The sequence below is a fragment of the Ranitomeya imitator genome, chromosome 2 (genome assembly GCF_032444005.1).
Source record: "Ranitomeya imitator isolate aRanImi1 chromosome 2, aRanImi1.pri, whole genome shotgun sequence".
Classification (NCBI taxonomy): Eukaryota; Metazoa; Chordata; class Amphibia; order Anura; family Dendrobatidae; genus Ranitomeya; species Ranitomeya imitator.
Window position 1 is genome coordinate 129,179,378 of NC_091283.1, and position 16,257 is coordinate 129,195,634.

Here is a 16,257-nt window from a genome sequence, read left to right on the forward strand (position 1 = left end):
ATAGTGCATTAACTACTGTACAACAGTATGACTTTAAAACAGTCTTTCACAGAGAATACCAGATTAAGCTGCCCTTCAAACAAGTCATCACAATGTAAACCCTGGATTTCAGCACTTAACAGATCAACAAACCACAAGGCATATATTTTTTTTTCCCCAAAGAAACAAAAACATAAACATCAATGTATTTCTTTTTTCTATAAAAAAAAAGGAAAGTCTATTTTTTTTTTCAATTAAAAATGTTTCTTTTTTTTTTCTTCTGCTTCAAATGCATTCGTAAATTTCTGCAGAGGAAAACGCTTGGTGTCAGCTCGTTACAGCAGTTGGGACAATAGAGTTTAACGCATTTGGAATCTCCTATGCAGATCCTGTGAATGTGCAGCAGGGGGAGCTGAAGAACGCATCATGGGACCACGTGAACCTAACCAACATAGGCGTTGCAAATCCTATAGACTCCACATTGTGGCGTTTCAATGCATAATTTTCCTTTTTGTACCTTTTTTTTTGTTGTTGTTTTTACAAGGTTTTTTGGGAAAAAAAAAGTAAACATTTGCGTTAGAAACAAAGAAGCACAAAATGTAAATAAAGAAGCCAAAGAGCAGAAAGTAGAAGTTCGTGTTAGCCTTCAGTCGTTGCAAACCCCAGCCAAGTCTGGAACCAGTGATTTTAGGTAGCTTGTTAGCATTTGTCATGCGCGTACTCTTCTTTATTTGCAAGGCAATGACTATCATGCAGCTTTAGGCTTTTTTTTAAGATTGTTTGAAAAGAGAAATAAACAAGGACCAGCAGGCTTAGCAAATGCAAAGAAAAGAAAAAGATGCGCTTTAGAGCTTTTGGTGCAACATTACCTCAGTTTTTCAAATGCAGCTGTAACCACGGGGTCCTTGTGTGCTTGGTCCATTCTTTTCCCTTTACAGTTTTCATCTCGCAGAGACTTAGATGTTGATTTATGACGATACAACTTTTTGTGTGTGGGTACGTTATTGGTTAAAATACTGAGGTTTCCAAAGTTCTTATCAAAGAAGGCTGCGTGAAGGTTGGCTCCATAACCTAATGTACAGCTTGGATCAAAGCCTCCAAACTTAGCATTGTTCTTACCTGAGCCCTTGTTGGTTGACTTCTTGGAGCCCCCTGCCGCACTACCATTTACCTTTTTCTTGAAATCCTGTTGTGTCCCAGCTAAGATTTTCAATGTTTTTAATTTTAGGCTGTTTGACTCTGGAGACAATAGTATATCAGGGATGTCACTTGGTCCCACAGGGTTGTAAAAAGGCTCCATTGATGCCATCATGAACCTCTGAACATCAGCCATTCCAGATGCGATATTGGAAAGAATATTAGATGGTTCCTCAAATTCTCTTTGATCATCGTCAAGAAGATTGTTTCCATTCCCTACCCTAGGTTCAGGCCAAGGAGTCTTGTTACCTTTATCAAGCGTCCATTCATTGACCCCAGCTATGTGCTTCCCTGTTTTGGATGAGCCAGGCTCATAAAGCTGCAAGCAGTCAGTTAAAGCCTGTTTTGTAGGGTTTGCATTATTCAATAGACCTGATTGATTGCCTGCACTTTGGGGTTTTGCGCTGTTGGCATTTTTTCCTTTCTTGGGTGTTTTAGGGGCTGTTTGTCGAGGAGTCTTTGTTTGTGTTTTATCTCCCCCTTTGCAGGCTTTAGGGGTTTTCTTCTTGCTACTTTTTGGAGAAGAACTTTGGTTGGCACCTGTGTTTTTGCTAGTAGACAGTTTCTTTTTTGACTTTGAGGCTTTACCATTGGTATGAACAGGAACAGCAGACTCATCAAATGGCAAACATGGACCTTTCTCCAGAACACTGACAGAATCTTCATCATTAAACATATGAAACTGAAACTGATGGTTATTTAGTGCAAAACCACTATTGTTCTGCTCCTGTGGAGGAAGAACAGTACAGTTCCACTTGGTCTTCTCTGATCCATTAATCACTACCTGGGAACCATTTTGAAAAGCCTTTATGTTCCCTACTGACTTTACATCTGTTGCTGTTATTTGAGGAGAGAGGTTGGGGGTATCTGGTGGAGACATCTCTGATAGGGATGAGTGGCGGAATTTGTCAGGGGTGAAGTTGGAGATGTCAAGAAGGTCAGTAGATTCCTTCAGTGGGGTGATTTCATCAATGCTCTGCTGAATTACAAGTTTGGGGCTGCAGTGAGCTAAGAAATCGTCACTTATTTCATCTTCCCCATCTTTTTCACAAGATTTCATGCTTAAAGAGCTGTAATTACTGGAACTAACTGACAATGAGCCCACTGAGTCAAAACTAATAAGCCTTCCATTGTCTGTACTGAGTGTGCCTCTTTGCAAAACAAAATGCCCATCTCCACTGTTATAATGACAGGACTGATAGGAGTCATCCTGCTGCATCTGGTCTTCTTGCAAATATGTTTTGTGGTACAGCTGTTTGCTGCTGTTCGGCTGAACTTGACTATATCCAGAGACTGTCATGTCTGTATCCGATACAGCAGCAGGAGCACCAAAATCTCCGGGAATGATGGTCACTTCCCTAAGGTTAGATATGAACTCAGCCTGACTGCTAGGTGGTTTGCCGTGCCACATTTCTGGGAAGTTCTGCTCCATATCCAAGTGATGGGGTGACTGCTGAAGCTCAGACTCTGAAGGGGGAGAAAGCACACAGCTCTGCGCAAGTTGAAGGGAACTGAAGTGTTTTTCTGTTGGCATGATGTTAACTGAGTGCTGCCCCAAGGGATGAGGGGCAAAGTATGTTATACCAGTGCCACTAGATGAATCTGATGCATCTAACAAAGTCTGTAGATACCCTCCAGGGATTACTGGTACATTGGTAGTGATGTGAGCAGATGGTAATGGCTTGTCAGGAGAGCAGGTGGCTTGTAGAAATGGAGAATTTTTAGCTTCGTTGTCAGCATGGCACTGAGATGGATGGGAACTGTCTGAGGCATTGTGAATGGTTTCCTCTTTCAACAGAACCGCAGAATCCTGGTTCTCAATCACTGGGAAGTTTTCAATTGGATCTGCTGTACTAATTTCAGTCACCTGCTCTCGCTTGAGCTGTTTGCATTTCAGCCTGGCTTCACTTTTAAATTTTATTCTTCTTATCACCTTACGGTCAGCACATTTTAATTCCCTTTCTAAAGATCTACATTTTACTGGTGCCGCATCTGCTATGTCACTTAAGTGTAAACCATTTACACAGCTTGGGGTTTCCAGAGTTATAGAACGCAGGTCATTAAGGCTAGCCTCATCTTTGCTACTGCATCCCTGTCTGTGGTCATAAGAGGAGAGCATCTCCCTGCTCACTGGTTGCTCGATAGTTTGTATCCTCTGTAATCTGTGCCGATTTGCTAGCTGTCCTTTTCTCTTCCTTGGTGGAGTGGCATTCTCGCTTCCATTAAGAAGTCTCTGTGCATTCATGGCTGAAGTGTTCCTCCTTTTTTCTTCCCAGTAGTCTTTAAGTGGAGCAAGCTTTTGGTATTTTCCCAGCTGATCGTCACTCAAAGTGACTGTTGACTCAGTTGCATCAAGCTTCCCAAGCTTTATCAACATGTGCTTCTCACCTTTGAACCTATTGATGATGATGTACTTGATGATTACAGGTGGCTCCTTCCTACAAACTTTCCGACGTTTCTTAGGACACCAGTCATCATCGTCTTCTTCTTTGGGTCCATCTGGTGCTCCTTCCTTCTTCTCAACAATCTTTTCATTCTCCAGTGAATCCATATCGTACAAGTAGTCATCACTGTACCTGACTTTTCTTTTAACCCTCAGACCATAATTTGGTTGAATCAACGAATGAGAGTGTTCACGTGAAAGATATCTTGTACAGTCCTTGATGTCTCCTAGAACATCATATGAAGATTCACTGTATGAGCTATCATCACTGTACTCGCCTGAGTCTTCAGCTGAGTTAACGGAATCCAGAAAGTGACTTCTTTTGGTGCTTATATATTGCACCACGTCCATGTTTCCACAGGTCTTATTTAAGCCAGATTTTACACCTTCAACCTCTTCTTCTTCATCTTCTTCATCATCGTCTTCCCATATCCCACCTTCTTCCAGTTTGAATTGAGAAGGGTCAACTAACCTTTTCTTTGATCCTTTACTTTCTCTCTTGGGGCAGTTGGTGAAGACACTTGGGAAGAAATTAAACTGAGCATCTTCTTGTAGGGCATTTGTCTTCTCTCTCACGTTATCCTGAAATGATTCATACCTGATTTTTAAGGAGCATACATCACTGCCAAGTGTTGAATCATCGTCATCAAACATGTAATTATCCACATCTTCTTCTGAAAACAAATTAACAGAGAGCTCATTTTTAGAGCACAAGTCAAGTAGTTCAATTTTGCTTTCACTGATAAACGACTCAAAGTAGCCCCATTCCTGGTTAGGGTTAGCCAGCAGAGCTTCATCTCCATTGCATTTGTCCAGTAGTAAGCCATCATAATAGTTCTTTTGAGCTGAGTCCTCTGAATCACTGTCAGATTTGTCATGGTCCCTTTTATCAGACTCTTGTGACTTATGGACAGGGAAGCTTAAGAGCTGGTCTGAGAGTAGTTGATCACCATATTTTAGACTATCAGCCGTACTCATGCAGTGAATCCCTATGTCAGAAACTGGACATGTGTCATAATCTCTACTTATATCTCCCATTTTCAAACTGATGCCAGGCTCTGGGTCTACTCCATCCTTTGTTTCTATAAAGCAACCCAAGCAAGTCCGACTTTGCTGCATCAAGCAGTCACCAGTCAAGGTTGACATTGTCCCAGGCTCCATGATGGTGAAAGGTGTTTTGTCACTTTCGCTGGGCAAAGACCAAGAACTGAGGCCTTTAGTGACACAGGTTGTCAAGGATATGGCCTGAGCTGATGGGTCACTGCTAACATGTTCTGCTGTATCTGATAAACGTAGTGGAGAAGGTGGACCCAGCAAGCAAGGCTCTTTGGAAATGATGGGTGGCAATGCTCTGTTACAGGCATGGATTTCTTTCTGATTTAAGGCTGGAAATGTGACAGGAGCATCTGCAGCATCAAAGGACTTCACATCATCCACGGGATCATGCGGCTCTGCAGAAGGGGGGGGGAAGATACAATGTTTTAGCTGTTTTGTTCATCAAGCTGTTCAATGTATAAATGTATATAAACATCAATACACAGCAGGATACAGTCGCTAAAATGCAAAAGCTATTAACGATCGTTAACAGCCATTCAACTGAATGACTGTTAATGATTGTTAATAGCCTCGACACTGTAGAGAATGGACCCCTAGGTATGTAAACTAATTATATTTCAATATAGGTTTGATCAATAATTATCTGACATATGTATACAAACACTCATAATGACATTACTTATGTGTGGGCATGTTCTTAAAAATTATATCCCAGTCCCATTTCTCTTTTGTTAGTAGCAGAATGGGAACTTAATTATAAATGTTATAACATAGATGACATTTGTTTTACTTAGGGAAACGGGCAATTATAGAAGTGACTGTACCTTTTGGATACCATATATACCGTAATTCTACAAGTTTTTTTCACTTTTTTTTTTACTTATCAGAAAGAGATATATATATATATATATATATATATATATATATATATAAATATAATTTTTTTTCATGATCATCATAGGACATGACCCATAACGAACATAGGCTCTCAAAGTTTTAAAAGGTGTTTTCAAGTTTGGAAGTTAACCCGTATCCGTAGAATAGGAGATAATTTCCCGATCACTGGAGGTCCAACTGCTGGAACCCCCGCCAATACCAAGAACCACTTAAGAGCCCTGAATGAGTACTGCGGTAGTCGAACATTTGCACTACCGCGCCATTCATCTTTATGGGACCACCTGAGATAGAGGCCTAGTGCTCGGCTGTTCTTCAATAGTCCCATAATGAATGTAGCAGCAGTCCGCAGGATCAACCACTGCGCCGCTCACATGGGACTCTTCAGAGCCGTAGTTCTCGGAATTGGCGGGAGTCCTGGCGGTAGAACCCCTAGTGCTCAGGAAGTGATCTCCTATTTCATGGATAGGGGATAACTTCCAAACTTGGGAATCCCCATTTTACTAATGAAAGAATATAAATGTGAGTGATCTTCACATAGAAATAGCTTTCAATGGAAAACACAGTGCAACAAAAAGAAACCTGAAGCACTTGTTTTCTCAAATGTAGTGACTACTGGTGCCCACCACTCAAAATTGAATGCACACACAAAATAGAGATGGAGACCACACTCAGCTTTTTTTTTTTTACTTGAAATTCTGTGTGTGTGTCTCTCTCAATTCTGTGCTTCCCCCCAAAACCCAGTTCCTCAGTTCCCCCATAAATCCGTTGCAGATCTAAAAATAATCGTACCATTTCCACTAATCCCATTTATTAGAAGTGTGGTGGCTGCTTGGGAAGCAGACTCTCTATCGACCTGGTCGTCCATCAATTTATCTTTCTGGGTCTCACTCCATATCTCTCCACTTGTGTCCAACCTGTAAAATAGAAGGGTCAGTGTTACACCGTTATAACTCAGTTGTAACAGTATAATTTTGATATGCTGTAGTTTGTTTAAATTGTTATACGCGATATTCTATACCCTCTTCAGATTTTGCATGTGGATTTATTATTTTGAATGTTTGCTAATGGTTCAGTATCTGGTAAAGCAAATGCGTTCTGTACTATTTTTCCAACTCTATTTTTTTAAATCTTTATTTATTGGGTCTTTAAACAATAGAAATACAAAGAAGTCATCAGATATGTTACGTTACATATTAACAGATAATATTATTCACAAGACTCTTCATGCCCTAGCAAATTGGTAACCCTATGTCCTCCAAATCCGCCCATGCAACGCCGTCTCCCACGCACCTGCACAGTAAGATAGAAAGATTATCAAAATAATGCCACGTTCACACGCTCAGTATTTGGTCAGTATTTTACATCAGCATGTATAAGCCAAAATCAGGCATGAAACAGAGGAAAAGTATAATAGAAACACGGCACCACTTTTGCATTTTTCTTCCACTCCTGGTGTGGTTTTCGTGCCTTTTTTTTTTTTGAAGAACAGAAGCTTTGTTTTTGCAGTACCAACAAAAGCTATGTGATTTCAGAAATCTCATGCACGAGCTTGTTTATTTCCTGACTGAATTTGAGACTGGCAGTGTTTTTGAAATCTGCAGCTTGGCAATTCTTTCATCATTTTTTTTCAATCAAAGAAAATAATGAGAAAGTTCAAAGAACACTGAGATAAAGCAGAAAAGTATTTGTACTGTTGACAAATCACATGTGCAGGGTCGGTTTTAGACAAAGTGGGGCCCCAAATGCACACAAAGTATAATGCAGCCCCCACAAACACACACAGTATAGTGCAGTCCTCCCGCACACATTATAATGCAGCTCCCTAAGAGTATAATACAGCCCCCACAAACACACACAGTATACTGCAGTCCTCCCGCACACATTATAGTGCAGTCCTCCCTCACACACTATCGTGCAACAGACACACACATAAACACACAATACTTACCTCTCCTCCTCGTTCCCCAGCTGTTCTGACTTCTGCAGAGGTCTCATCAGCTCCACTGCTGAAACACGCTGAGTCACAGGCAGAGGAGAGTGATGGGAGAGGGCGTGTCACATGACTCTCTCTCCTCCATCAATGCTTTCAACTGCATCTATGATGTGAATAAGGTGAATGCAGTGAGGGGGCGGCGCTAGGCCCCTCTTACTCAGGAGCTCTATAGCCCAATGGCTGGGGGCCCCTGGAGGAGCGGGGGCCCTAGGCGGCAGCTTGGTCTGCCTGCCTCTAACGCTGGCCCTGCACGAGTGATCACACCTGAAAAACACCACAAAGAAATGCCACGTGTGAACAAAGCAAACGCATGCCTGCTTTCTTCTGGTAACCGGGATAAAAAGAATCATAGAATGTTAGAGTTGGAAAGGACCTCAAGGATCATAGTGTCCAACCCCCTGCTCAATGCAGGATTCACTAAATCATCCCAGACAGATGTCTGTCTAGCCTCTGTTTGAAGACTTCCATTGAAGGAGAACTCAGCACCTCTCGTGGCAGCCTGTTCCACGCATTGATTACCCTCACTGTCAAAAAGTTTTTTCTAATATCTAATTTGTGTCTCCTCCCATTCAGTTTCATCCCATTGCTTGTGCAAATGAGAATAAAGTTGATCCCTCTACAGTATGGCATCCCTTGAAATTTTTGTAGACAGCCATTAAGTCTCCTCTTAGTCTTCTCTTTTGCAAGCTAAACATTCCCAAACTCTCTAACCATTTCTCATAGGACATACTTTGCAGTCCGCTCACCATCCTGGTAGCTCTTCTCTGAACTTGCTCCAGTTTTTCAATGTCTTTTTTATAAAATGTGGTGTCCAGAAATGGACACAGTATTCCAGATGAGGCCTGACCAAGGAGGAGTAGAGGGGGATAATTACTTCACATGATCTAGACTTTATGCTTGTGCCAATAGAAGTCAATGGGTCCTTGAAAAACACATACTGCACATGGATGGTGTCCATGTGGCAGAATTGTGCTGTCCATAGTTAACATAGTAAAGAATAGGAGAACCTTTATTTATTTAGCCATCCATGAAAAACACCAATGGCACGCTGATGACACACTGACCAAACACCAATGACACACTGATCAGAAACACTGACGTTGATGCCATTTTTATGCGTACATGAAGACTGATGTCTGAATTAGGCCTAACATACATACAGTATAATAAAAGTAGGCGACAATAATCAAATAAAAATTGTACTGGGTGATGACTTATATAGTTTACTTTCAGAGCGCCAGCTGTATGTCTGACTATGTAGGATAGGTCATTAAAAAGAGAACTCGGAAATGTGAAGATCTGAGATTGAAGAGAGAGCTCAGCTCTATTCTGGGGAGCGGAATACACTTGCTAGTAATGATGAAGGTTTCTTCTGCAGTGAACGGATTTGGCTATTACATGGCTTTCCATATCTTTTTCTGGTACAGATTTGAAATAGTTAAAAGCAAATACTCTTATATATTGCATATTTTTAAGAATCTGCTCCTTGCAAAGTCTGGTGTCTATCACTAATCAGATAAGATGAATGTAGAAATATCTGAATATATTACAGCACGGGTTTGGGATCTTTTGTTTTTAGATTGTTTTTATGTAAAGTGCTATCTCCTAATAGATCCAGAATATGACAGAGTAGTGCACATACATATTCTTCCGATTCCCAGCAGATTCTCTTCATAACGTCTTTGTCCCCGGAGACCACAGCTGTATGTCTGAGGACACTCTGCACTGACGTCGATGTACTACATACCCACACATCCATTCCGCTGAGGTCTCCTAAATCTCAGACTAGGGAATACATTGCAGCTGAATATAACAAAGTTGCTAACTCAAATGGGAGTTATGAATCCCAAAGTACCCTTGTAACGTGGGCCGCTGTATCCCGTCTTTGCTTCTCTTGCTACTGTTCCTTACGTCTTTATTTAGGAACACTTTATATGGCTCATGGGAAACAGACATAGGAGGTGTTGGATTATTACATTTCCAGATAGAAATAGATCCTCTGGGGTACCAGCGTTCAGAGATGTCTACCACAGGTCAACTTTAGGCAATTCATTGGGGTTTTTCATTCAGTCCTGCCACAAAAAAAAATCTTGAGCTTCTTTTTCAACAACTCTCATTTTTCTTCACATTAACTCACCCAAATTTATAGATTATACCTATGTGAAATTCAGGTGGATTGTTAAATTCATGGTATTATCTCAATTCTTTTTTGAGCTTATGTAATGTGAACATATTTTAAAGGTCTTTCCCTTTTGCCCAACTGTCTTCACAATTTTATTTCCTTAGCTCAGCCACTCAAGGGTCAAAGTTACATGACACCCATTAACCTATCTGTATGCTTTTGAAGTAAAAGAGGAAAGTACATACAGGAAGCCCACGCATACACCAAACACCATGAAGATGATGTCCTTAGTTGGAGTTGTACCCAAGTTCTGAAAATGCTAACCACTGAGCCACCATACTATTTACAGCCTTGTACTCGTTATATAAAATTAGATACATTAATTGATAAATATGGGGATCTCAACGAAGAGCTATTGTAGACTAATTTATGATCAGGTTCAAATTTATGACATTGCAATGATGTTTTATATTGTGCACGCTATAGATGAAGGTACAGGATATGCAAGACCTGTTTTTGGATACTCTATTTGCAGCCATTTTCATTGCACTTGTCATATTTGCGGGAAATAATCACACAGGATGCAGGGATATATTTTCTGGTAAAATGAACCCCAATATTGGCTATAGTGGGGTCCCTAATTTTACTGAAAAAAACCCAAAGCTACATGGTACACTTTTTTTTGCAGTATAATGACAGACTATGGGGTCCTTCTACCAAAATTGGTTGGGTAAACCATACTTTTTTACTTTTCTGCTCCTATGATGAAACAAATGTTTAGAGTAGATGTGCACCTAGCCTACGCATATAGGTTCTGTATGTGCTTGCATATAACAAATCCAAGCCTATGTGCTTCTGAGTGGTGCAAATGTGAAATACATAGCATTTATTTAGCAAAGAAACGTCATTAATTGTTAAGTATGACGGGATCTTTAATCAGGGCCCTGTAGGGATGCTGCAGAATCTTTGATATGTATTTCCTACTAAACAAAAGGAACAGCGATACATCACCAATAGCATCATATTCTAATGCCGTCACTGGATTTATCTGCATACTGCAGCTCCAATTTATAGCATAAGATCATGTTAGCAAAAATAAGAAACAATGTCAGATAATGTCAATTGTTCCTATTTTAGCATAGCTAAATATTATGACAGCATACCTGGTCTTTAGAAATGACAAGTTACAGAAAAATCTCAAAGTTGCCATAGCAGTTTTTATTCCAAATATTGTACAATTCCTATGTGGATTTTTTACTTCGTTAGCTATAGACAGGAACCAGGGGTATGTTCTCATTAAATGCTTGAAAGTAGCCAACCATAAAACAACTCGCTGTGTGTATATAGTATATGTACAGTACAGACCAAAAGTTTGGACACACCTTCTCATTTAAAGATTTTTCTGTATTTTCATGACTAGGAAAATTGCACATTCACACTGAAGGCATCAGAACTATGAATTAACACATGTGGAATTATATACTTAACAAAAAAGTGTGAAACAACTGAAATTATGTCTTATATTCTAGGTTCTTCAAAGTAGCCACCTTTTGCGTTGATGACTGCCTTGCACACTCTTGGCATTCTCTTGATGAGCTTCAAGAGGTAGTCACCGGGAATGGTTTTCACTTCACTGGTGTGCCCTGTCAGGTTTAATAAGTGGGATTTCTTGCCTTATGAATGGGGTTGGAACCATCAGTTGTGTTGTGCTGAAGTCTGGTGGATACACAGCTGATAGTCCTACTCAATAGACTGTTAGAATTTGTGTTATGGCAAGAAAAAAAGCAGCTAAGTAAAGAAAAACGAGAGGCCATCATTACTTTAAGAAATGAAGGTCAGTCAGTCCGAAAAATTGGGAAAACTTTGAAAGTGTCCCCAAGTGCAGTGGCAAAAACCATCAAGCACTACAAAGAAACTGGCTCACATGAGGACCGCCCCAGGAAAGGAAGACCAAGAGTCACCTCGGCTTCTGAGGATAAGTTTATCTGAGTCACCAGCCTCAGAAATCGCAGGTTAACAGCAGCTCAGATTACAGACCAGGTCAATGCCACACAGAGTTCTAGCAGCAGACACGTCTCTACAACAACTGTTAAGAGGAGACTTTGTGCAGCAGGCCTTCATGGTAAAATAGCTGCTAGGAAACCACTGCTAAGCACAGGCAACAAGCAGAAGAGACTAGAAGAGACTAGCAAACTATTTCCTAATGTGATTTTAATTTAGTAAGAAGAATTTTAATACCAATTAACTTTTATTAAGCAGAACAAATTAAGGTTCCGTAATCAAACTAACTTAACTATAACCCAGAAAAGGTATTTACCGTAACTAACGTCAAGCCCGGATGTCGGCCTATATATATTCATCTGTTCCTGAAGCTTCTACTCATGAATGTTCAATTATGATCTAGAGATGTCGAGATCTCGCAGCCACTTAACTTTCCTTCACTCCCATTCCCCGTTCTGGCCAATCACACAGTTGCCATGTCTGATAGTATAGAATAGATGCCCCTTCTCCACAACTCGTGAATTCTTTAATATATCTGACAAAGCCAAAACACCACTTCATTGCCGCTTGCTGTAATGTTCCCTTTTGGGGACATTTAAAACATTTAATAACTTTTTTAATCTGAATGACCCTGTAACTGGGTGTGTTAGCCACAGTTACAGTGGAAATGCAGCATTCTAGGTACATAGCATTGCTGGCTGGATCTCCTAGACCCATCGCCCTCCCCAGAGAGTGATCATACGACTGCTGGGTCAGGATGATGCGCTGTCAGCGCTTCCTATATGTCGTGTGCCCCCTGCTAGATTAGCACTGTGTACATTGCGGTCCTCTACTTGCAGCTCGCCTCCCCACTCATGCACCTACAGTCACGCACAGCTGCATTACTACTTTACTTTACGCAGCTGCATTACCACTTTAGAATGTCCACGCAGAGGAGAACGCAGACTGCCCAGACGTGTAAAGTTTATGGGCATGAAATTAAAGGGGGTGTCCACCTTTCATTACTTTTTTTTAAACTTAAAGGGTTTTTCTTACAAAGTTATTCATTTAGTTAAAATGTTCATGGGACAACCCCTTTAAATGCAAATATTTTGGGCTAAAAAGATTTTGCAGATTTTTGCAATTAGGTTATATTACAAATTTTGCACCATTTGGCTTTTACCGACTTTCTTTGCCTGCATATTCAACTTTCATGTACAGTAGTCTGTGGCTTGGAAAAAGACCGATAAGAGTCACAAACTTTCCTGTTAGACCATCAGAACGTGCTCACTGACTGATCCTCAGAGCTTTCTCATATCAGTGCAGCTTTCCTCACACACTGACCAGCTCTTCTGTCCATACAATGGATGCTGGCAGAGGAGCATGTGGCCAGAGCGGTCCATCAGCTTTCCCATGTGAGGTGCTTTGGAGGAGGCCTATGTTAATACTTGAAGACGACTGCCAAAGCGGAGCTGAAATTCTGCATGTGCCTTAGGGAATGAGCTTCACTCTTTTCACCCACATCTCTGGAGTGCTCCTACCCTCTTCTTCTGTAATACAGATATACAGTGGGGCAAAAAAGTATTTAGTCGGTCAGCAATAGTGCAAGTTCCACCACTTAAAAAGATGAGAGGCGTCTGTAATTTACATCATAGGTAGACCTCAACTATGGGAGACAAACTGAGAAAAAAAAATCCAGAAAATCACATTGTCTGTTTTTTTTATCATTTTTTTTGCATTTTATGGTGGAAAATAAGTATTTGGTCAGAAACAAACAATCAAGATTTCTGGCTCTCACAGACCTGTAACTTCTTCTTTAAGAGTCTCCTCTTTCCTCCACTCATTACCTGTAGTAATGGCACCTGTTTAAACTTGTTATCAGTATAAAAAGACACCTATGCACACCCTCAAACAGTCTGACTCCAAACTCCACTATGGTGAAGACCAAAGAGCTGTCAAAGGACACCAGAAACAAAATTGTAGCCCTGCACCAGGCTGGGAAGACTGAATCTGCAATAGCCAACCAGCTTGGAGTGAAGAAATCAACAGTGGGAGCAATAATTAGAAAATGGAAGACATACAAGACCACTGATAATCTCCCTCGATCTGGGGCTCCACGCAAAATCCCACCCCGTGGGGTCAGAATGATCACAAGAACGGTGAGCAAAAATCCCAGAACCACGCGGGGGGACCTAGTGAATGAACTGCAGAGAGCTGGGACCAATGTAACAAGGCCTACCATAAGTAACACACTACGCCACCATGGACTCAGATCCTGCAGTGCCAGACGTGTCCCACTGCTTAAGCCAGTACATGTCCGGGCCCGTCTGAAGTTTGCTAGAGAGCATTTGGATGATCCAGAGGAGTTTTGGGAGAATGTCCTATGGTCTGATGAAACCAAACTGGAACTGTTTGGTAGAAACACAACTTGTCGTGTTTGGAGGAAAAAGAATACTGAGTTGCATCCATCAAACACCATACCTACTGTAAAGCATGGTGGTGGAAACATCATGCTTTGGGGCTGTTTCTCTGCAAAGGGGCCAGGACGACTGATCCGGGTACATGAAAGAATGAATGGGGCCATGTATCATGAGATTTTGAGTGCAAACCTCCTTCCATCAGCAAGGGCATTGAAGATGAAACGTGGCTGGGTCTTTCAACATGACAATGATCCAAAGCACACCGCCAGGGCAACGAAGGAGTGGCTTCGTAAGAAGCATTTCAAGGTCCTGGAGTGGCCTTGCCAGTCTCCAGATCTCAACCCTGTAGAAAAACTTTGGAGGGAGTTGAAAGTCCGTGTTGCCAAGCGAAAAACCAAAAACATCACTGCTCTAGAGGAGATCTGCATGGAGGAATGGGCCAACATACCAACAACAGTGTGTGGCAACCTTGTGAAGACTTACAGAAAACGTTTGACCTCTGTCATTGCCAACAAAGGATATATTACAAAGTATTGAGATGAAATTTTGTTTCTGACCAAATACTTATTTTCCACCATAATATGCAAATAAAATGTTAAAAAAACAGACTGTGATTTTCTGGATTTTTTTTTCTCAGTTTGTCTCCCATAGTTGAGGTCTACCTATGATGTAAATTACAGACGCCTCTCATCTTTTTAAGTGGTGGAACTTGCACTATTGCTGACTGACTAAATACTTTTTTGCCCCACTGTACATATACACTCTACAGATTCTTGAATATATATTTTTGAATAACCCAGAACATATTAATATAATAGCAGAATCCAATCCTATTTTTCTGTAATTCCTAACATCTTACAATGACAGATAGAAATACCGAACAGCTTTGCTCTTTAGCAGGTCCATTTGCCGTTAGTACTTGGTCTTGTTTCCTGTGTGCTACACATGATAGGCGGCTTGGAGCTGACATTCTCCGAGCCAAGTGCAATCTATCATGATTAGCTGGCCCAGCTAAGGAGAGCCCTGCTGTTCCAGTCTGCAGGTGGGGCTGCAGGTCAGAGCTGGCTGAGAATAACTCAGCAATGCCAGCTGGCTTAGAAATCCTTCTTCAAAGATTTCCTTGTAAGCGTTGCACTGACTATCCGTTTCACTGCTGGCTAGAATTCCCCTTCCTTGTGCAAATTAAAGTAACTCATTCAGAGCTGATCCAATAAATGGAGCTATACGTGTGCATTCATTATGCATACAGCACAAGATGTCGGGCGTTGGGCGTCTTTCTATCTTTGAGAGCAATTTACATAATTTAGCTTGATATGACCTACAGGAGAATGACAGTTGTGCTTCAACCCATAATAGCATGTGACCATGGCAGCAAGACGTACCGTGTGTGAATGTATAGATTTGTGTGTGTGTATATGTCTATGCATGATATATCTATGTGTGTGTGTATATATGTCTATATTTATGCCAGACGGAATAGTACGTCTGAGGTCAGTACCCCTGCTTTGATGCGGGCTCCAGCAGTGAGACTGCATCAAAGCCGAGACATGTCAGCTGTTTTGAACAGCTGATATGTGCCTGCAATAGGCGCGGGCAGAATCGCCTATTAACTAGTAAAATGCAGCTGTCAAACTCTGACAGCGGCATTTAACAAGCGCTTATGGCTGGAAATGTGCGCACCGGTGACCCCCGTCATGTCATCGGAGGTCACCGGTGCGTTGGCATGACAATCAGAGGTCTCCTTAAGACCTTCATAGTTGTTGATGCCAGATTTGCTGAGCGCCACCCTGTGGTCAGCGCTCAAAGCAATGCTGCAATTCTACTACATAGGGTCGAGCTGAGCATCGCCTCTATTTAGCAGAGCCGATCAAGCTATGCCAGCTTCTAGCCTCCCATGGAGACTATTGAAGAATGCTAAAATTAAAAAAAAAAAAAAAAAAAATTAAAAAATAAGAAAATTATGAAAGTTGAAATCACCCCTTCTCGCCCCATTCAAAATAAAACAATAAAAAAATAAATCAAACCTACACATATTTGGTATCGCTGTGTTCAGAATCGCCCGATCTATCAATAAAAAAAGTATTAACCCGATCGCTAAACGGTGTACCTAGAAAAAAGTAAAAACCCAGAATTACGTTTTTTTTGGTCGCCGCGACATTGCATTAACATG

The 16,257-nt window shown here is 41.1% G+C and overlaps 1 protein-coding gene across 1 annotated transcript in view; it reads right to left on the reverse strand.

The window, feature by feature from the left end:
• Positions 1-259: 259 nt before the first annotated feature.
• The window catches only part of NEXMIF (neurite extension and migration factor), a 463,735-nt gene continuing 447,737 nt past the window's right edge, over positions 260-16,257 (reverse strand). Inside the window, exons 4-5 of the mRNA XM_069747231.1 lie at positions 6,362-6,486; positions 260-5,070 (exon numbers count right to left, since the gene is read on the reverse strand). Coding sequence (XP_069603332.1) covers positions 845-5,070; positions 6,362-6,486 — 4,351 coding nt within the window. The 3' untranslated portion in view covers positions 260-844. The remainder of the gene's footprint in view (positions 5,071-6,361; positions 6,487-16,257) is intronic.